The 22,598-nt window shown below is 38.2% G+C and overlaps 1 protein-coding gene across 1 annotated transcript; it reads left to right on the plus strand.

Annotated features, from left to right (window-relative positions):
* Positions 1–657: 657 nt before the first annotated feature.
* On the plus strand, positions 658–22,149 carry LOC144651510 (diacylglycerol O-acyltransferase 1-like). Its single transcript, XM_078511471.1, has 18 exons — positions 658–770; positions 881–965; positions 8,727–8,767; positions 9,119–9,204; positions 10,521–10,573; positions 10,922–11,024; positions 12,105–12,218; positions 13,820–13,894; positions 15,680–15,783; positions 16,791–16,829; positions 17,154–17,195; positions 17,298–17,342; positions 18,620–18,732; positions 19,294–19,359; positions 19,498–19,585; positions 19,940–20,002; positions 20,641–20,781; positions 21,190–22,149. Exons 1-18 carry the CDS (start codon positions 697–699, stop codon positions 21,190–21,192), a joined length of 1,335 nt encoding a protein of 444 aa, XP_078367597.1. The 5' UTR covers positions 658–696; the 3' UTR covers positions 21,193–22,149.
* Positions 22,150–22,598: the final 449 nt, after the last annotated feature.

Genomic DNA, 22,598 nt, shown 5'->3' on the forward strand with positions numbered 1-22,598 from the left:
AAAAAAAAAAACAACAACAGAGGAGTAGTAAAAATGCGAAATGCCAAGGATGGTTTCGACTGACGAAAAGAAAGACAGATTACGAACGATAAACTTGAAAAAACTGGCAAGATGTGTTGCCCGTGACGTACCTTTTTTAAGACCAGCCATCAGGCTTTAGCCTTCAGAAAATAAAACTTCATTTAAATGAAATCGCATTAATCAATTTACCCCAAACAGTTCTTTTACAGTTTTTTTACAAGGGGTGTTATATTTCCCATATGTTCGAGGTGACATTTTACTAATGAAAATCTGAAGAGAAAGTATGCTTTCCGAACAGATATTCACCGAAATGAGCCGTTGGGTGCCCCTGGAAGTGATACAATTTTAAAGCTTGTGGGGCAAGGACAACCAGAACCTCCCGGTTGTTGTGTCAACTAAACGCGTGGCTTGCTCATTTCTTTTTGTCACCGTGGGGGTGCGGTTTCTAAGATATTTTCAGTCTAAGAGAGCATCAGTGTGATAAAAAAAGAACAACGCAGACCGAGTTTCAAACAGCTACTGTCATTCAGCGGCTAAATTTGTCCCCTCCCCTACAAAGTTTTTACTGCATTTGATAGCACGCGCTGGTTTATAATGACGTCACAATGAATAAGCGACAATTATCGAATCAAACGTTATCAGTGTAGCGATGCTGTGCAGACGTGGGAATACAAAATGAATTTTCCTCCTCTTACTGTATCGGCATCCCCGCCCAAACGGGTTCAAAAGAATTCCGAAAGTTTTTCCAAGTAAGTTTGCGTTTAAGTCGTCCAAACATTAGCTTGTAAAAACGGTTTGTTTTATTTGTTTTTGCACAACACGGTTTCACATTGATTGATATTTTTCTCTTTTATTCCAGGATTCACGATTATTCTGAGTCGTTAATCACCTCCAGCACCTTTGACAACTTCAAAGGTTTCTTGAACTTGGGTTTTGTACTGTTGGTAAGTCACAAGAAAAGTTAGAAAAAAATTCCCGTAACATAAGGCATGAATTAGTATAAAGTAAAACCCAGAGCGGGTACATTTTGCGGGTGGACATTTTGTGCTCTGTTAGGTTAGAAAACTTGCTGAGGAATTCCTGCAGAGGTATTTCTGGTTTTGCGAAGGTTTTGCGACAATAATACCGCTGTTTCGTAAAGCTCGCATCTGATTGGAGAAAACATAGCGGCTAATGCGGCTTCCCTCAGAGTTTCGCGCCAAAAAAACGCGGCCGCCGGATCCCGGGCAGCGCTTACCAGTCTAATTCGCACTCGCGGAGAAATATAAAAACACGCCAGAAACAATGTAAAACTGACATAATTTTACGCAAGAAACAACAAAGGGAAGGATATTAAGGTAAGGTGATAAGTAGTCTCGCCCAGTAAAAACCTCAAAAAAGGTATAAGCATGTATTTTTTTAATACAGCCAAGCGAGCGCCGTGAGAAATGCCCGGTACATTTTTCCCTCGCAATTTTTTTAGTGCAAAATGTTTCGTAGTTGAATGAAATATTAGTTTGCAGAAAGAAAACAAAAAAGTATTACCTATGAACTAGTCTAGCATAACAGAAAGCTTTTAATTTTCTAGGTTAGTTAGGTCGCCGCTCCCCGGATTGTGACACATTTGACAGTTAAAATTCCTGTTTTCATTCGTAACTCTGGCAGTTGTCTTAAACTTGTTAAGAATGCCGGTCGCTTAGAATCCAACATTTTGTGGCAAGAGGATGGAACTTCGATTTCTTTCATACTTTTATGTTAGATAGGCTAGGGTATAACTTAAATCACTGTATAGTTCTTTCGATTGAATATCCTTTTATTTTAAAGAAAAATGCAAATAACAAAAATCCGTTAAAATCGTCATTTGAGGCGCTAAATTATTCATGACTTTTGCACGAGTTTGAGAGCCTCGCCTGCAAAAACAAATCACTCTACCGTCTTTTAAACACTCAAACCATAGTTAGCAATCTCTAAACATCTACTGAAATGATTTTGGGAAATATTACGTTGTTCTTTGTAGACAAAATAATTTTATTTCGAAGGCATACAATTCACTGCCGTAAAAGTACTTGGTAAATAAAATTAATTTTCACCATGTGCGAAACCTTCAAATCGTTTAAGCTTCTGGTGGTTGAATGTTAGAAGAATGGTGTATAAATCCCTGTAAAAATTTCTCCGGGCAAATGATTAAAAGCGACGTGAGATCTTTTCGAATTCGGTTAAATATGCAAATATTTGACCTTCCGCGGTCAACTTTGAAGTTACGGGTCAGAAATAATTTTTGTTCCGTGTTCCAAGTCCTAACCCATTTAAGACCAAATTAAGCATATGAAAAAAAATATGTCATTTTCTAACCTTTATCTGCTGTAAAAGGTAGGTTCGAAGGCCATTTTAGCATGATTACGGCTCTTATCATTCGTCGCATCTGAGCTTCGTTTTCCTTCCGCGGTCAACTTTGAAGTTACGGGTCAGACATGAATGACATGAATATTTCAATCCGTGCACAAGTCTTAACCCATTTTGGGTCAAAATAATCACACACAAAAACATTATGAAATATTCTAACCTTAATCTGCTGTAAAAAGCAGGTCCGAAGGCCTTTTAAGCACGATTCCGGCTCTAAGCATCCGTAGTAATTTGAGCTTCGTTTATGTAAGTATGTCATATTTAGTGGTCGAAATCCAATCTGTGATCAACTTTCGGCGCTTCTTGTCACCACTGCATCTTCTTCGACGGCATACGCCGATTGTTATTATTGCCTCGTTAATAGTACACAAAAAAATAACATCTGATCGCTAAACGGCATGATGTCGGCGCTTACAGTAGCTTACAGTCCCATCTTGCAATGGGCCGTCTGTTCGTCACGCAATACTGTGTCATGGACATTTTTTTAGGGGGTGGTAGGCGGGTGTGGGAAAGGTTGAATATGCGGAAATGCTTGATTTAATACTTTATGACAAGTACGTACTCGAGCCAGCAACAACAACAACAACAACAACAACAACAAGTACAGTGATATCTTTTGGCAGACAAGATAAAGCACACGTACTGTCAGTTGATAAGCGTTATGTACAGTGTAATGCAATGCAACTGTTCGCGAATTCGGTTGCTCGCGCGGGGTTGGTTGTAATACCGGGAGTGGAAGGAGGATATAAATCTTTACTAAACAAGTAGAGTTTTTAAGTAGTTATTCCCTTTTTTACTGTAAAACCGACAACGAAGAGAAAACCGGGCTCGCGTCTATGTTTTTTGGGGGGTGAGGGGGTGGGGGCCGGGGGGTTCTTGGTTGGTTGGTTAGCAAAGTTTTATTTTTTTTTTTACAAAGATACCTAACCAAATATTGCATGTCCTGTATAAATGGTTAATGATAGAAGTAACGATAAGTTTTGATTTTTTTTTCGTGATCGAGTGGCAACTTAATAAAAACATTGCATCGCAATTTCTTTTCGCCCTACGGTAAATCTGGGTGACCTGTGGCTTCGGGTGGTCATTCGTCAACCTGTAACAAAGTACTTTCTTGGGGTGCCGTTTTGAACATACTGTCGAATTCATGATGTCTAAATTCAACAATAACTAATTTGAAGTTTAAACGAAATTAAAACATGTTAAAAAAACTCAGTGCTAAAACTCTTTGCTAAAAAGGATCAGCAAATTGCTATGGCAATTCGGCGTGTGAAAAAGTCGCCAAATTTAATTTAGTGGCTTCCTAAGTAAACAAAACCTTGGTCGTGCTAGTTATTGGCACCGTCTGTTTGCTTAAAGGCTGCGCGTGAACAATTTTTTCAAAGTTCAGTTTATTTCACTGGAAATGGAAGGTTGTTGTTCTTTTAAGGCCCTTGTTCGTGGAGTTTGCGGTTTTGATTCTAAAGATCGAAAGCGTCACACTGAAATCGCTCCTCTACTGTCGTGTGAGAAGGACATCAGCAGTCACAAGTCCCAGTATTAATTTAGTTAACTCTAACATGACTCTTTCCCGTGAAAAACCAAACTTCATAAGTTTATAAGGCAGCTCTTGAAAACTTCGTTATACAGTCTTAATATAGTAAAGAAGTAAATGGTTTGAACCCAGTATCAGGTCGTAAAGTGTGATCGTCCGGGTGAGAGTTGCTCTGAAAACTCTAACCTGCGATCAGGCTTTCTCCGCCGCGAGAAAAATAACTCCTGATCGCAGGTTATGAAAACTCCGGGATAGGGAATATTTCTTGAGGTTCTCGATCCATAAGTAGGGTATCATTTTGGCAATGTGTTCCGGGTGTGATCCTTAGATATGGTACCTAAATTCTATCAGCTAAAATAAACGCCGAGCTAAACGAAAAAAAGGTATCTTAAAACTGAACTTTTTGTTCAAGTATTAGTAAAGCGATTTTATAAAGATTTGTGTTTTGCCGTGTGCGCATAGGCGTACGGGCACCTTCGGACCTGGGGGGGCGGAGGCCTTATTGCCCGAAAAAAAAAATGGTATGGGTTGAAAGCCGAATAAAGGAATATAAAATGGACAACAAAACGTGCATTGAAATAGTTGTGTACAAGCTTCGCCTGCTTGCTAAAAGTAACGATAGTTCTTTAATTAATTTCGTGGGGTTGCCAGAAAGTGTTAATGCACTGAATTCTCTTTCTTCAAAAATATATTTTTTTATTAACTCTAGTTCAGAAAAAGTTGCAGTATTTTTTGGGAGCTAATTTACATTGTTTTTCCCCCACTTGAAATTTATACAAAAGCGTGTGAAACATTCACGGGGAAATGGGTTAGAAGGTTTTGAGCTAGCCCTGGGAACTTACCATTTGAGTGAAAAGCATTAGCTTCATCACATTTGGAACCGTATCGCAGCTTTGTTTCAGGGTCATATTAGACTGGATCCAACGCGTGCAAACGCTCAAGCTACGGAAAAGCTGATTGCAACTGAATCAAACTGAGGGGCCATGCAGAATTTGCGAGAAAACTCGAACATGATTATAGCAACTTGCAAGAGAAAACGAAAGCAGATGAATGGGAAATTTGGACTTTTGAACCACAAAGTTCGGTATATTTCCAATACTATTGCTTTTTCTGTTGATGTAATTCGTTTTGAACGTAATGTTGTGATTTGTCGGTTTATTTTCTATTTTTCTAGGCTTGTTGCCCGAATTCTGAGCATTTTGCCCGAAAAATTTCGGCACTGGGGGGGGGCTGCAGCCCCCCCTCGCCCCCCCGCCTCGTACGCCTATGCGTGTGCGGTTAGCCGTTATTTGTGTCGGCAAGGAACGCTTTTCCTCCCCTTGAATAGATTGTTATTTTTCGGTTTTGGGCCTTAACGAAGTTTTCAAGAGCTGCCTTGAAAACACCAAACAAATAGCTAGCTTCTGAAGTTTGGTTTTTCACGGGAAAGAGTCATGTTAGAGTTAACTAAATTAATACTGGGACTTGTGACTGCTGATGTCCTTCTCACACGACAGTAGAGGAGCGATTTCAGTGTGACGCTTTCGATCTTTAGAATCAAAACCGCAAACTCCACGAACAAGGGCCTTAAAAGAACAACAACCTTCCATTTCCAGTGAAATAAACTGAATTTTGAAAAAATTGTTCACGCGCAGCCTTTAAGCAAACAGACGGTGCCAATAACTAGCACGACCAAGGTTTGGTTTTCTTAGGAAGCCACTAAATTAAATTTGGCGATTTTTTCACACGCCGAATTGCCATAGCAATTTGCTGATCCTTTTTAGCAAAGAGTTTTAGCACTGAGTTTTTTTTAACATGTTTTAATTTCGTTTAAACTTCAAATTAGTTATTGTTGAATTTAGACATCATGAATTCGACAGTATGTTCAAAACGGCACCCCAAGAAAGTACTTTGTTACAGGTTGACGAATGACCACCCGAAGCCACAGGTCACCCAGATTTACCGGAGGGCGAAAAAAGATTGCGATGCAATGTTTTTATTAAGTTGCCACTCGATCACGAAAAAAAAAAATCAAAACTTATCGTTACTTCTATCATTAACCATTTATACAGGACATGCGATATTTGGTTAGGTATCTTTGTAAAAAAAAAAAATAAAACTTTGCTAACCAACCAACCAAGAACCCCCCGGCCCCCACCCCCTCACCCCCCCCCCCAAAAAAAAAAAAAAATAAATAAAACATAGACGCGAGTTTTTCTCTTCGTTTTCGGTTCTACAGTAAAAAAGGGAATAACTACTTAAAAACTCTACTTGTTTAGTAAAGATTTATATCCTCCTTCCACCCCCGGTATTACAACCAACCCCGCGCGAGCAACCGAATTCGCGAACAGTTGCATTGCATTACACTGTACATAACGCTTATCAACTGACAGTACGTGTGCTTTATCTTGTCTGCCAAAAGATATCACTGTACTTGTTGTTGTTGTTGTTGTTGTTGTTGCTGGCTCGAGTACGTACTTGTCATAAAGTATTAAATCAAGCATTTCCGCATATTCAACCTTTCCCACACCCGCCTACCACCCCCTAAAAAAATGTCCATGACACAGTATTGCGTGACGAACAGACGGCCCATTGCAAGATGGGACTGTAAGCTACTGTAAGCGCCGACATCATGCCGTTTAGCGATCAGATGTTATTTTTTTGTGTACTATTAACGAGGCAATAATAACAATCGGCGTATGCCGTCGAAGAAGATGCAGTGGTGACGAGAAGCGCCGAAAGTTGATCACAGATTGGATTTCGACCACTAAATATGACATACTTACACAAACGAAGCTCAAATTACTACGGATGCTTAGAGCCGGAATCGTGCTTAAAAGGCCTTCGGACCTGCTTTTTAACATGAGATTAAGGTTAGAATATTTCATAATGTTTTTGTGTGTGATTATTTTGACCCAAAATGGGTTAAGACTTGTGCACGGATTGAAATATTCATGTCATTCATGTCTGACCCGTAACTTCAAAGTTGACCGCGGAAGGAAAACGAAGCTCAGATGCGACGAATGATAAGAGCCGTAATCATGCTAAAATGGTCTTCGAACCTACCTTTTACAGCAGATAAAGGTTAGAAAATGACATATTTTTTTCATATGCTTAATTTGGTCTTAAATGGGTTAGGACTTGGAACACGGAACAAAAATTATTTCTGACCCGTAACTTCAAAGTTGACCGCGGAAGGTCAAATATTTGCATATTTAACCGAATTCAAAAAGATCTCACGTCGCTTTTAATCATTTGCCCGGAGAAATTTTTACAGGGATTTATACACCATTCTTCTAACATTCAACCACCAGAAGCTTAAACGATTTGAAGGTTTCGCACATGGTGAAAATTAATTTTATTTACCAAGTACTTTTACGGCAGTGAATTGTATGCCTTCGAAATAAAATTATTTTGTCTACAAAGAACAACGCAATATTTCCCAAAATCATTTCAGTAGATGTTTAGAGATTGCTAACTATGGTTTGAGTGTTTAAAAGACGGTAGAGTGATTTGTTTTTGCACGCGAGGCTCTCAAACTCGTGAAAAAATCATGAATAATTTAGCGCCTCAAATGACGATTTTAACGGATTTTTGTTATTGGCATTTTTCTTTAAAATAAAAGGATATTCAATCGAAAGAACTATACAGTGATTTAAGTTATACCCTAGCCTATCTAACATAAAAGTATGAAAGAAATCGAAGTTCCATCCTCTTGCCGCGAAATTGAGAAATTGTCTGATTCTTAGAGACCGGCATTCTTAATTTCTTGACATTTATTAGCTTGAAGTCGGTCACATATACGATTTTCTCGAAATGTTTGTCTAACAGCCAAGCGAACTCAAGCGAGCAAGCGAGCTAACGGAAGGCAGTCGAGCCGCAGTTTCTCTAACCAGCGGTTTCGCAAACATTCAAAATGACCGCGTGTAGTGGCGGGGAGGGAGGGGGGGGGGGAGTAGTCGTGGAAGTGTGTAATTCTTCGGTTTGTCGAGCGAAGATTTTTATTTCTAAATTTTATCTGATTAAAATAGGCCGGAGATAATTTGTAACTCGAAATTTCCTGCCAAAAACCAGCAAATTTATCACCTTTCAGCTTTCGACTGACTATCTTTACACTCCCCCCACCCTTACAGCAATGAATTGGCTGTCACGTAGTTGCTGTCACGTGCCGTGTTGTGGACATCACTGATTTACTGGTCCAAAGCTTGGTGATTTGTTTTAAAGAGAATAATTTAAGGAACAGAAAGTAAATTTTACTTCAGGATCATTGCATTAAGACGAAGATCAACGTTCAAACGAGTGGAAACGACGGTAGAAACACAAAATTCGGAATGTCCAAGTTACGAACGCATCGAAAGTGATTCTTCTCTCAAATTTTAAGGTTCACTGATTTCTGTCATTTGAAGAATCTAATCACAGTTGAACGAGTGGTTTTGACAACAGAGGGCTAGTGAACTTGTGTCTTATTCTGCTGGTAAGAGCAAGGGTGGATCCAGGATTTTTCAAGAGGGTGGCTGTTTACAAATATTCTGTTTTGTGTTTATTCTATTTTAGCTTAACCCCGAGCTTGACACTTCAGTTTCATCAAGCCAAGCCTGTTGACAAAAAAATAAATTTGAAATTCTGTTGATAGCACAGCAAAAATGTTGGCTTAAAGGAGTAGAAAATTATAATTTTTGTTGTTTAGCTTGGCAGTTTAGGGCTGTGATAATATTAATTTAATGAAAGGGAAGAGGGTACAGACTATCATTAATTTTGTTTTTCTGTGGTACCTACATACACTGTAGTAAAGATTTGTTTATTTATATTGCAGATTCTGTCAAATGTCAGAGTAGCACTGGACAATGTGCTAAGGTAAGTTTTTTTTTTTTAATTTATACAATCATGCATTTGCAATAATCATAAATTAATATTGCTTGTGTGCAGCTGATGTCACAGCAGCCATGTTTTTTATTATGCGTGCAAATTCTGGGGGGAAAAATTATTGTTTTGTTCACCAACATGGCGCCTTGTCATGTGGTTGCAAACCAAGTATTGTAGTTTAGCTTCTTTGTGAGCATTGTTGTTTAGACATAATTATTATTTTTAGGACTTCATAAAATGTGTTCGGCATGCTAAGTTTATATTCTGAGTGAAATAAACTTCACCTCTGAACCTTGTCAGTTGTGACGCAAAACTCAATTACCTTTGTTACGTTCCATGTAGGTATGGCGTTTTAATTGATCCCATACAAGTAAAGACAATATTTCTAGAAGATCCTTACCGCTGGCCATCAGCATCTCTTGCGATCTGTAAGTACTCTATTTAGATCATGTGGTGCATAATGTTCACTCTTATATTTGCTATAAATGGCATTAGCCGGCAGTCTCGACCTTGTTTAGATATAGCAACAAATAGTCATGTAGTACCGGTACATTATCAGTTTACGTTAAGTAAATTATTTTAAAAGTGAAATTCTCTTAACTGTTTATTAATAAAGTCAGTATAAAGAAAATTGAGACTGATATCAAAGTTTCGTGACATAAAAAAGGTAGCTAATACTCCATACATTTAAGTATCAGCTTGTTATAAAATTTCTGGTGTTTAAATTGTTCCATACTATTCAGTGCTGTGCAGAGATTGATTGACTACACCAATAATAGTATTGCAAATATATATTATAGTTACTGACTCCCTAAAATCCTATTCTTCTCTCTCTGCAATACATCGACGATTGCAGACATGAACCGAAACATCAGTGTGGAAGCAACTGAAATCGTCAATGTTATGCAGTGTTCAACTCACAGCATTTTAAATATTATATACCCAATAATGCCTCAGTAATTATTTATCAAATATCATCCCCCTGTGTTCGTGTTGATCAATGATTCAGTACAGTGTAATTGTTACTCAAAATTGACTTTGAGTAACATATGCAAAGAGAGAAAAAAGGTTTTAGGAGCAGCTGTAAATTAAGCAGTAATTATAATAGATAATTGCTTCGGCTCACAGCATTATTGAGTACACTCTTTTTTTTTATAAGAATACAGTTTTTCCAACCCAGGCTGAATATTCTTATTTTTCGGCTGATTTTAGGCTGAAGATATTCTTATGAACATTCTTAGAAAATACTGTTTGACATTTCCGTTTTAGCAAGTATTGGGTAATCAATTACAAGTGTTTGGTGTCCAGATCTGTATCGTGTTACATTGTGCACATGTAGCATTGGTTATCGTTGCAGCGTGGCCGTTTTGACTTTAAACATAGAATTCCTCACAGAGATAAAGTGACGGAAATGAAAATACCTGATTTTGTTACAACTAAAACTATATTCTTTTCAAAATCTCAGCCTCGGGTTTATTCTTCAAATATTCTTAAAAATTCGCAAATTTCAGCCTCGATATTCTTATAAACTAGATTCTTATAAAAAAAAGAGTGTATCTTAAATTGCAGGCAGCTTCGGCCTGCGGCTTCGATCAGTTGCCTGCAATATACTCAATCATGCTGTGAGCCTCAGTAATTATTTATCAAATATCATCCCCCTGTGTTCGTGTTGATCAATGATTCAGTACAGTGTATGTTAATTACTCAAAATTGATTTTGTAATAATTTTGTTGTTGCTTTTCAGTTTTAAATGTATTTGTTCAAATCACGTTCTTCACTGAAAAATTGCTGGCTTCAGTAAGTACAGCGTAACCATCATTATTTTACGTGTTGATTATGTTCAAATGTCGACACCAAGCTGGGATATCTCACATGTACCAGCTAGAGCAAAATAACCTGCACATGTTACTAAAAACCAGGAAACGTGTCAAGGCTGTAAATTAATATTTTTTCGTTGAAGAGGAAAGGACATATTTGGTCAGGCAAAACAAAAATGTGGTCAGACATGACATAATAATGAACTTTATTTTCAATTCAAGATTACCATTTACTTAAGTTTAAAGTACATTCAAAAAGATGAGCAACATATAATCAAATCATGATCTTTCTCAAGATCTCTCATGATCTCTTTCCATTCCTTTTTAGGGCAAAATATCTGAGCGTTTTGGACGTTGTGTCCATATTTTCTCTTTACTGTGCATGCTCATAGTGGCATGTACTGTGGTGTCAGTTTTCCATCCTCCACCATGTGAGTAGAAAAGTTCTACATACGTTAAATTTTGTCCAACATTGAAAAGCTGTTTCTACAGCACTTTCTGCTTCATAGACCTTTTACTCCAGGTAACTTCTACCTCTCTCGTCCTGCCTTTGTGCTATGAAATGTGGCAAAATTTTCTCAATTTCTCTCAGTTCCCTGTAACCTTGGTAGCTTGTGTGCAAAGAAAGTGAATTTTCCAACTTGCCATTTGGGGAAGTTCCAATCACTGTGTGCTAAGTCAAAAGGTCTTTTTAGTGTCTTTACTTCAATTGCCAATTTAAAAGTCCAAACATGTACTTGCCTATCAAGTAGAATTTCTTTGCACACTAGCTGCCTTGGAAATACCACTTCCTTCCTTCTCTCTAGTTAATATGTTTTCAATTTGTTGATTTAAAGATATTAAAATAATTTAACTAAAATATTATGAAATTATTATAATGATTAAATATTTCAACTGTCTTTAACTGTGTTGTTGGGGCATAACTGATTGCCGTCACATTGTACACTGTAGTCTGGTTGAAGCTGGTAAGCTATATTAGTGTCAGTCTTTGTTTGACACTTATGTAACTGACCAGCTTCAACCAAACAATTGTACATAGAGAGTGGGTGGGGTTAAGGTAGCTGTCTGCAATACAGCACTTCCTGCTTTACATACCTTTTACTCCAGGCAACTTCTACAACATACCTCTCTCGTCCTGCCTCTGTGCTATGAAATGTGGCAAAATGTTTCTCAATTCCTCCAAATTCCCTGCCACCTTGGTAGCTTGGGCGCAAAGAAAGTGAATTTTCCAACTTGCCCTCTGGGGAAGTTCCCATCACTGTGTGCTAGTCAAAAGGTCTTTTTAGTGACTTTACTTCAAATGCCAATTTAAAAGTCCAAAAATGTACTTGCCTATGAGTATCAAATAGAAATTCTTTGCACACTGCGTTGGAATACTACCGGTACTTCCTTTCTTCTCTGTAGTCATTGTCCGTTGTTGATGCAAATAAGATATTAAAAAATTTAACTAAAATATTATGAAATTATTATAATGATTAAATGAATTTTTTACAAGCCTTACTGTATTGCAGGGGCAGCACTGATTGCCGTCACATGTTACACTGTTGTATGGCTGAAGCTGGTAAGTTTCATCAGCGTCAATCTTTGGCACAGGTCAGGAGTGATGAAACAACCTGAGAAGGATGGTAAGTCAATTACCAGTCTACCTAACCTGAAATCATACCCTCCCTCCCTACTACTGCTGCGGGGGAAGGAGGGCATGATACATTTGCTTGTCGAAAGTCATGTAAAAAAGCCAGATTCTGGTTTTTTGTCTGATTGGTCGAGAAACAATACTCAATGGAGCGGTGTGGACTGATTGGTTGTCGTATTTCAACGAGACTTCCGGTCAGAAGCTGGTAATGGCAAAGACGAGTCACGTTTACTGCGAGGACGAGTCCTTTTCTACGTTAGCTGAAGCCCTAACAGATATCAAGTGTAACTCTCTGAAGGTAGAACAAATAGAGTGAGCGACAATGCGTAATAATTTTGGTTCCGTGAAGATGTTTTTGTTGTTCTTCGAAAACAATATCCCAGAGATGTTGGAATGTTTACAAAAGCGATCGATCCTATCTGCCGTAAAACAGCTCTTGTCGGTGAATTCCTTTTTGTGTGTGTGTAAGCTGAAATAAAGGGACGGCATCCAGTACAACTGATAAAAATATGTTCACAAGCGCCATCTCACCTTGCTACTAAAAGCATTTTTATCTCAACACGGCGAAGTTTAAATACAGGCTGTACATATGTACAATTTTTCTCCAGACGTTTTTCACGCCTTGTGGAAATCCGAGTCTCGAATTTGCCGCCAACTACAAAGAGTGGTTTGACAGTTCGACGACACATTAGTTTATTTAAATTAGGGGGCGGCTGGCGGCCGGTTAAATAAATGTATCAGGCGTTCTTTTTTCCCTCTCGCTTTCGTAAAAAGAAAAAAGAACGCCTGATCGCAGGTTACAGTCTACCCATCCTGTCATAATCAATGGCTTTCAGATTTTTTGGATATTGGCTGTTGTGTTTAAAACATTTTACATACTACTGTACTAAGTTTTACAATTTTTCAAATGAAGAACTGATACATACAGACACACAGAGAGAGAGACAGGCAGACAGTCAGGCAGGCAGACAGACAGACAGATGGACAGACAGACAGACAGACAGACAGAGAGACAGACAGACAGAGAGACAGAGAGACAGGCAGGCAACAGACAGACAGGCAGACAGACAGATGGACAGACAGACAGACAGAGAGACCGGCAGACGGACAGACAGGCAGGCAGGCAGGCAGGCAGACAGACAGACAGACAGACAGACAGACAGGCAGACAGACAGGCAGGCAGACAGATAGATTAATTTGTACATTTCATCTACATTATACTTTAAAAAAAAAAGGAAAAAAGAAGTTCAGGAACCAACTGCAGAAAAAGCATCAGATTTAGTTTATTTGATAGTTCAGTATACATTAGCACCGGTGCTTAAAAACAGCATGCTAGCATTCTTTTCTCTGTAGAATTCTTATACGACAATCAATGTGTCCAGTGTTTGAGCATTAGCAAAAAATAGAAGTACTTTCAGTCTCAAATTGAGCGGCCTCAATAAAAACTTTGACATCAGTGGAGATGTTTATTTTAGTTTAGATTCCGAAAGCATTTATTAACTACATGCATATATGACTGCATTCCTTGTATGGGAAATTTATCATCCATCTTACTGTAGACCGATTATGAAAAACTGTATTTTAATTTGACAGGACACTTTGCAAATGGAAAACCTGAAACTTCTACCAGCTGCTTGGTAGTCTATCCTAACAATCTCACACAAAGAGGTAAAAATGAGTGAAACATGGGAGTTTTGTACTAATTGACATGCTATGGAGTAACAGTTTTTTAATACCGATGTATAGAGTAACTCCCTTGGAAATATGTGAGCATTACACGCATGTACAGAAAACAAAACAGTAGATTTCGTGAGGCCCATAAATCGACAAAACATTTGTCTAATCGTCCGAGAGATGTTTTTTTAGGACTATTTGCCACTCCTGTGTATAAACGTGCACTCTTTACACACTTAGCCTATACCTGCATGTGATACATACCTCTTATTAATCGAGTTCGAGGTCCGTACTGTAAAATACGGACCGAGTTTTTTTCCCGTCGATTTATGGCCCAAGCGCGAAGCGCGCGGGCCATAAATCGACCGGAAAAAACGAGGATCCGTATTTTACAGTACGGACCGAGAAAACGAGGTTAATAAGATATTTATTATATCTCTCACTCTGGAGAAAAGAAAACATTTCAAGTCAAGCGTGCGGGAAGCGGCTTCGTTTGACTGACGTACGTCAAAGGCGAGAGGACGAGTGAATTTCATTGGCTTTCGTAAACAAGTCGGCCGTTTAATAGCTCGATTGATAAGCGTATAAACATAGTTTGAATCCAGCCTTTACTACTTTATTTCTGCAATTAGTTTTACAGTAATTTCAGTGACAGGATGAAAACTAGATACAGTGCAAGTTTCCTTTGAAATAACTTCTAAAGTTCCTTGCTTGGCAACGAAAGTGCCGCGATTGACATGTTTTTATTAGCTTTATATCAAACTTTCGAAAACTTATGGCAGTGTTTCTAGAAAATACTGAACAAAAAAACACATATAAAGTTTGAAGGGACTACTTGAAAAAAGCCCAAGATATCGCCGTCCACGTAATGCTAAGTTGTGTCTTCCCTAAAGATGCTAGGCGGCGTTGAATGCTTCGTTGAAAGCTTGAAATGCTGTCTGGCCCGTACTCATCGCATTTGCGTAGGTCTTTGAAAAACTTTCCAAGGAGCTTATCGAGGACGTTAGCAGGTACGGTTTCTTCATGAAAATTATGTTCCATCAGTCTGCTCTTGACAATAATTTTCGAAACGTTTCCATTCACTTGTCGTCTTCTTGACCGTGTTTGCAGATTTCTCGGCACTGATGAAAATTTCAAGTTCTTGACTTGAATCCTGCTCGGGTTGCTCTAAGTCCGCCACAGCAGGGAGGTTTTCTCCTCCCAACAGATCACAAAAATTGAGTTTAAAGTTCGGTAGACCTTCTTCGCTTCGCCCTTTTTCCTTGCTTTTTTCCTCTGACTGCGAACGTTGTAGGAAGTTTTGAAAATCTTCTTCGCGAGACATTTCAACTTGCAAAGGCGTACGGCATACAGCATCAGGAGAACTCTCAGTCAAATTTTGCGGGCCGTACTGCAGAATACGGCCCGTAAAATTGACCAATCACAGCGTGCGTACTATCTCAGAGATATAATAATTGATTGTACAAAGATTCTTCCCACAATATGGCCCTTGCTTTTTTGTTAGACAAGGAAACTAAAATTTAAGTCGCTCCTTCTGTCAGAAGAAGGGTTTCTGATGTCGATTTGTGGCTCGTATCTAACCCACCTGTCGTCTATTTGGTGAGGGAAACGTTGTCGCTGTCGCTAATATACACCCTTTTAGTGCTAGTTGTGGTCTGGAGCAAGATTGTCGCTACAGTTTTAGCTATTTTGGAGTAAGGAAGCCCTAAATAACTGCATGTGCTGGAAATACAATTGCCAACATTCTCAAATTGACTGTATGTATTGGTTATGTTTCAGATTTGTATTACTTTTTGTTTGCGCCTACACTGTGTTATGAACTGAATTTCCCAAGAAACAAAAAAATAAGAAAGCACTTCCTCGTCAGAAGAATCATTGAATTCGTAAGTCTTAATCATTAATACTATTGCGCAATTATGTACATGTGTGTAACAATTGTTTTGTTTCTATTGCCCTACAGTACCTTGCAATTGCGCTTCCCATTTTTCCCAAAATTAAAGATGAAAGTTGGTTTCAGAGACACATTCTGTATTGTAAAGGTTATGCTTCTTCCGTTATTTTGATCGACTGCTTAAATGTCTTTTGAGCTGAATGTTTAGGTTTTTATTCCTCCTTTGTTGTGTTACGTTGGCACCTCATGATTCAAATATAGATTTGAAATCTTCCGCATGCAAGTCTGTTGACTTTTTTTTTATTCTTGTATTCCTTGGAAAATTGAGCTCATAATGAGGAAGCGCTTTCTTATTCTTGTATAATTTATACAAGAATAAGAAAGCGCTTCCTCATTTAATAGAAGGATCATTGAATTCGTAAGTCTTTATCATTAATACTATTGCGCAATTATGTTTTGTTTCTATTGCCCTACAGAACCTTTGGTTGCAATCGCGCTTCCCATTTTTCCATAAAAAGCTGAAAGTTGGCTTCAGAGATACATTCTGTGTTGTAAAGATTATGCTTCTTCCATTATTTTGATCGAGCGCTTTGTCTTTTGAGCTGGATGTTTAGGTTTTTATACCTCCTTTGTGTATACATGAAAAATCAAAGAAATTCATGCAGCCTCTTACATAGTTGTACTAAATTGACATGAGAATGGCTTGACATCAACAGTCATTAAGGCTGCAGAATGTTAGTCAGAAATGCTGAACATTGCAATTCTTTGGGCCTTTTTAATAAAACTCTCATGTTTTTTTAAAAAAATGCGCAAAGAACTGTACCTAGCTGTTTTCAATTATGCGTATTGTCTACCAAATTTGTGTTCAATGGTATATGAACTATGAACTCAGGAATTGCAGTATACCATAATAATTGCTAGTTTTAATAATATATGGTACACAGGTGGGTTATGGTTCACAATTTCTATTTAGTAAATTTTTGTTTGTTTTTGTTGCAGTTCTTTTTAGTTGGAATTATGATTGGAGCAATTCAGCAGGTATTCCATGATCAATGTCAATTTACATGTATTTTATCCTTGTGCCCCTATAAACAGTAAACAACAGCCTCTTGTACATAAAGCGTACCATTCATTTAATATTCCATCTCTAGCTAGTCTTGAGGTAATTATGCACAAATGTATTCATGTACATCTCAAAGTCTAGATGCACTCAAGGTGCTTTTTAGAAGCTCAAAGCAATGCCAGAATGCCTTGAATTGCTATTTAATATTATTCTTAATTAATTAAAAATTAATTAATTAATTAACTCCTTTGAATCCAATAATAAATTGCTTATTTTCGTATTTTTTTTCATTTTCCTAGTGGATTGTTCCTACTGTTAAAAATTCTTGGAAGCCTATACAGGTATAAATAGCTGGTATTCTTGATACAATTTAAATTTGTTTTTTTTTTATTTCTAGTAAATAAACAAATTGTGTTAAACCCAACACATTTTTTTCTCAACAGGACATGGACCTTGCTAGGGGCCTTGAAATATTAATGAAACTGGCTGTAAGTACAAACTTATCCATAGTAGTTATGTATGTACATATTTATAGACTTTAGGGTGTTACAGTGGAACCTTGATTTAACGAAGTGCCGAGGGACTGGGGAAATTGGTTCGTTATATCGAAGGTTCGTTATATCGAAAACCTCGATGTAACGAATTTGTGGAAAAACAACCAAAGTGTTCATTATATCGAGGTATAGTTGCTAATTTTTTTTCACGCTGTGACGTTGCACTACCCAGCATTTAATGATCTGAACGACTGTCAAAAATAACATTTGTGCTTTTATGTTTAATATCCACATAGGTGTAGAACTATGTCTTTGGAGTTGTTTTCCTGTTAGGATTAAAGTATTTTCATCTTTGTTGGTCTGATCTACGTTCATCTTTTGTAGACTTCTTGTCGCATGTTTACTGAAATTTGTTATATCGAGGTACATTTTACGTTTGGGCTTCGGGATTGTGTTCGTTATAACGAGGATTTCGTTATATCGAGGTTCGTTATATCGAGGTCCTGTTCCATACATTTCACTGCATGTAACTTTGGCCGGGCTGAAGAATATCGTTCGTTTTACCGAGGGCTTCGTTATATAGAGGTTCGTTAAATCGAAGTTCCACTGTAATATGGTAGGTGTGGTGGCCTAATGGTTAGTACACTGGACTTGGGATCGAGTAGTCCGGGTTTGAGCCTTGGCTGGGGTAATTGTGTTGTGTTCTTGGGCAAAACACTTTAATCTCTTAGTACCGGCGTTAATGCTGGGGGTAAGTCTGTGATGGGCTATCATCCCATTCAGGGGGGAGTAGAAGTACATCAAGTCTCTTCATGCTACAGAAACTGGGATAAGTTCCAGCCTGATGCGGCACTAGCTAGGCTCATGCACAGACTTATAGGGTGTGCATGAGGGTGTGCAAATACAAACTAGTTGACTGGGTTTTTAAGCAAAATCCTAAAAGGGAAAGATCAGGGAGGACATGAAATGGAAACTTGAGTTAAGTACCCACCTGCTAAGACAAACTGACGTTTTTTACTCTGACATCTTTTAATGGTAATTCAGTCAGAATCAGCTTGTAATCGATTATTAGGCTAAAAAATGGTGAACTGAGCATGTGCTGAGCATTTTAAAATGATATAAATTCTTTTTTGCCGGTCTGTTATAACAATCAGGTGTAATTCCAATTCAAAATCAAATTCTTTCTCTCAAGGGAAGTTAATTTATTAAACTGTAAAAAGTGATTATTTTTCATACTGATGTGTTTTATCATCTGTTTTTGTATTTTCAAGGTTCCAAATCACTTGCTTTGGCTCCTGTTTTTTTATGCCACTTTTCACAGCGGGCTTAATATTATTGCAGAAGTGTTAAAGTTTGGTGACAGAACATTCTATAGGGATTGGTGGTATGTATGTGATAAGATGATTGTCATGGTTCATTTAAGTTTTTGAAATAGGAGGGCACCTATAGGAGAGTAGATGGCCATGGGCAGAAGTTATTACGTTTTAATATTCTCTAGGAATATCTTAATTAGCCCCAGGTCCTCGCTCTTGTCTCTGTAGTTTGTCATTAGCTGTCATTTGATCTAGTTGTTTCATTCTTTCATTCAAGAGTTGTTAGATTACCCTTCCTCCCTCCCTTCCGTCCTTGGGGGTCTCCTCTCGAGTCCTTGGGCCCTCTTGCTCAATAAAGAATTGCCCAAACGGATTCACTGGTTGTTGATCTTGTCTGTCGAGGCGTGTGGGAAGGGACATCAGGGAATAATCTTTGATTAAAAGTGAATTTCTTTATGTCCAGTTTCAAAGTATATGTATGCTGGTAGTGACTCTTGTGTATCCAGATACTGGTCCCCAAGTATCCCAAACCTCACTAACCATCGAGTACAGTTTTCAAAAACATAGAAAAAATAGAACTGATTGCAGATGATGGAAACAGAAACAAAATTGACCTTTGTTCTGTTTTGTAGGAACGCACCTAATATTGCCTACTTCTGGCAGAAGTGGAACATTCCAGTACATCGCTGGGCAAGACGGTATGTTTTCTGGCATTTTTTAAATTCCTTAGGCATTGATTACTCAAAGGAATTTGAAGCCCTGTTATTACTTTTTTAATTTTTCAACATATTTGTTATTCTTTGCATTTTGACACTTACTTTGGTATTATTTTGCAGACATCTTTATTTGCCGATGCTTAAAGCTGGCTTTTCATCCCTTCAGGCGCAGATTGCAGTTTTCCTGCTTTCCGCCTTCTTTCACGAAGTACGTACCATACATTTGCATTGTGTGTTTGAAATGTTTGAAATACCATTAGATTAGGGTGATGATGATGATGATGATGATGATGATGATGATGATGATGATGATGATGATGATGATGATGAAAAAGGTGACAAGGAGGAGAAGAAAGAATTTTGATGATGATGATGATGATGATGATGATGATGATAGTGATAAGAAGAATGTATGGATAATGAGGATGATGGGGAAAGAAGGAGGAGAACAAAAAAATAAAAAAAAAATAAAAAAAAAAAAAGGGGGAGAGAAAAAAAAAAAAAAAAAAAGGGAGCATCTAGCCAAATAACACAATTACAAATTACATTATTTTGTTTGCAGGTACTAGTAAGCGTTCCACTGAGGCTTTTTAGATTCTGGGCTTTCTTAGCGATGTTGGCACAAGTAAGTTTACTTTGCAAGTAAGGTAACACGCATTTTTTATTGTCCAATCAAGACTTCTTAAAAGGTCAAAAAGATTTAACCTAGGTTAAAAAAATATTAACCTGAATTTAAATTTGACCTGTAACATAAACATGATTCAAAAAACGGTTCAAGTGTAATAGGAATTAGTGAAAAGGGTATGATGAAACAACAACTTTATTCCTCTAATTTAATATACTGGCACAGAAAGATAGAGAAACGAAGAAAAAAGGTGACAATCCAGGTCTGGTCAGGCTAATTAACAAAACAGAATGCGGCAGAGAACGGGTCAGTTGCAAGCCAACAATAACAAAATACCGTAAAATCCCAATTATAAGCCCTGGATTTATACAACTTTGTAAGACGTTTTGGATGGGCCTCTAAACGGGAGGGGTACATATATCCGAGGGGCTTATAAGTAGAATTAATAAACGTTTCGAATTAAATTTTTAATAAGGGTGGCACTTTGTTAGTCTCCCTCGCAGCCGAAACTAAAAACGGCTGCGAGGGAAACTAGCACTTCGTAGAAACCATTTAAACAGCGATGAATAAAAAGGAAAATTTCTTAGGGGGAGATTTTACTTTTGACTCATTAAAGATGTCCTTTTATTTTCTACCAGGTACCACTTCAGTTGATTTGTAGAAAGCTTCTAAAGGACTGTCCAAATTATGGCAATATGCTGGTGTGGCTTTCAGTTATCCTGGGCCAGCCATTAGCTATTCTCTTTTACGTTCATGACTATTATATCTCTAATGGCCAGGTTTGTATTTTGATTTGTTATTTAGCCTACCAGATAACTGCCTGTGAATTTGGACATAATCTTACATTACTACATGAACGTTCTCGGTAGCTTTTATTCGGATGGTCTCACTTAGGGTTTGGCCGCAGACTTAAAAGTTATGCCCACCTTTACAAAATAAAAACAGCACCACATGAAAGTACTGCTCGATAGCTTTTATTTCAATGGTCAGCAAACTAACGTTAAACATAAGAAGGTTGTACAGTGTAATAAAAAGTGCCATATAAACAGTACTTCCTGAAAGTACTGCTCACACACTACGAGTCATATGGAAATACCTTGCAAAGAATCTCAAATTTTTGTAGTTGTTCTATTACTGTGGAACCTTACAACAATGAAATTAATCATGTGCCTTCTTTTGTTTTGCAGTGATTTACGATGTTATTTTCTGACCTTCGCCGCTCGCAAACAAAAACAATACTGTCACGCATATTTGATTCAATAAAAATTAATTTACACTGTACGGTAAAACGGTTCGGTAAGGATAGATATTGACGGGGACGACAAACTGTACACAAATACGTTTTTGTCCAAACTTGTGTTTGTTAAAAGGGAAGGCCTTTTTCCGCCCAGTCCGAAACAAGCGGCTCTGGCCTTGCTCGGGTCACTTTTGTTTCAGGGTTTTAAAAACGAGGGGCTAGTTTCCAGTGTGCGCTGTAATACAGAGGCATTCGGACAGTGGCCTTGGAAATGCGAGTGGTAAATATGAGAGTTGCAGACCCCATTAAAATGACAAGCACCTTCCAATTCATTGTCGCAGAATTGGTGGAGGCACACTTGGTTACACACGGATTCTCGGCGACTTGTCATTTTAATAGAGTTGAGCGACAGTCATATTTACCCTGTGCTACGGTGGTGTAGTGGTGTTATAGGGCATACTTGAAACTACCCTTAAGGAAAAACTGAGAGCGTGGCTGTAACACAACGGCATTCGGGGGGTGGCCTTGGAAATGCCAGAAAATGGCAAATATGAGAGTTGCAGACCCCATTAAAATGATAAGCGCCTCCCAATTCATTGTCGCAGAATTGGTGGAGGCACACGTACGGTAACACACGGATTCTCGGCGACTTGTCATTTTAATAGAGTGGATCAATTGTCATATTTACCCTGTGCTACGGTGGTGTAGCGGTGTTACGTGCACAGTGCTTTTCAGCTTGCCTTTGGGGCAAACTCGTTTTGTCCCTGGGAACGGGAATCATGGGATAAAACAAAACTTGTACGGATAAGCGTGTTTGTATTATTTTGTCAAACAGTTAGTTGTCCTCGCCGATTTCTAATCCCCTCTTAACCGTTTAACGGTGCAGTGTAAATGACGTTTTAACCTACAAGTTTGAATTTGATATTTGTGTAGAAAACATTTCTGCACCATACCTATCCTGATCTTGACTGATCAATTTCTCGAGAAAAAGTCGTCATTCCGGGTAGGTAAAGGCAGAAGCCAAGTGGCCCTACTTGTCGTGTGGGTTTTGGTATACTTGTCGAGGCTTGCAAAGTGACCCCGGCCAGGGCTCGAACTCCGGGACCGCTTGATCCAGAGTCTAGCACGCTAACCATTAAGCCAACGCGCCTCCCGCCAATGCAACTATTATGAGCGGGTTCTCGCGGACAGCTCAGTTCATAAACTGTTATTTGTTTACCTCGAATATTTGCAAAGAAAATTTCGAGACGACGAAACCCTTGAAATTTGGCTTAAATTTTGCGAGACACGTATTTTTCGAAGGACCATTCACCACCCCTGAAACTGCGGTAACTGACGTGTGTTTACCAGCTTTCCAGT

Source organism: Oculina patagonica, chromosome 4 (genome assembly GCF_052425735.1).
Source record: "Oculina patagonica isolate OP01 chromosome 4, crgOcupat, whole genome shotgun sequence".
NCBI lineage: Eukaryota > Metazoa > Cnidaria > Anthozoa > Scleractinia > Oculinidae > Oculina > Oculina patagonica.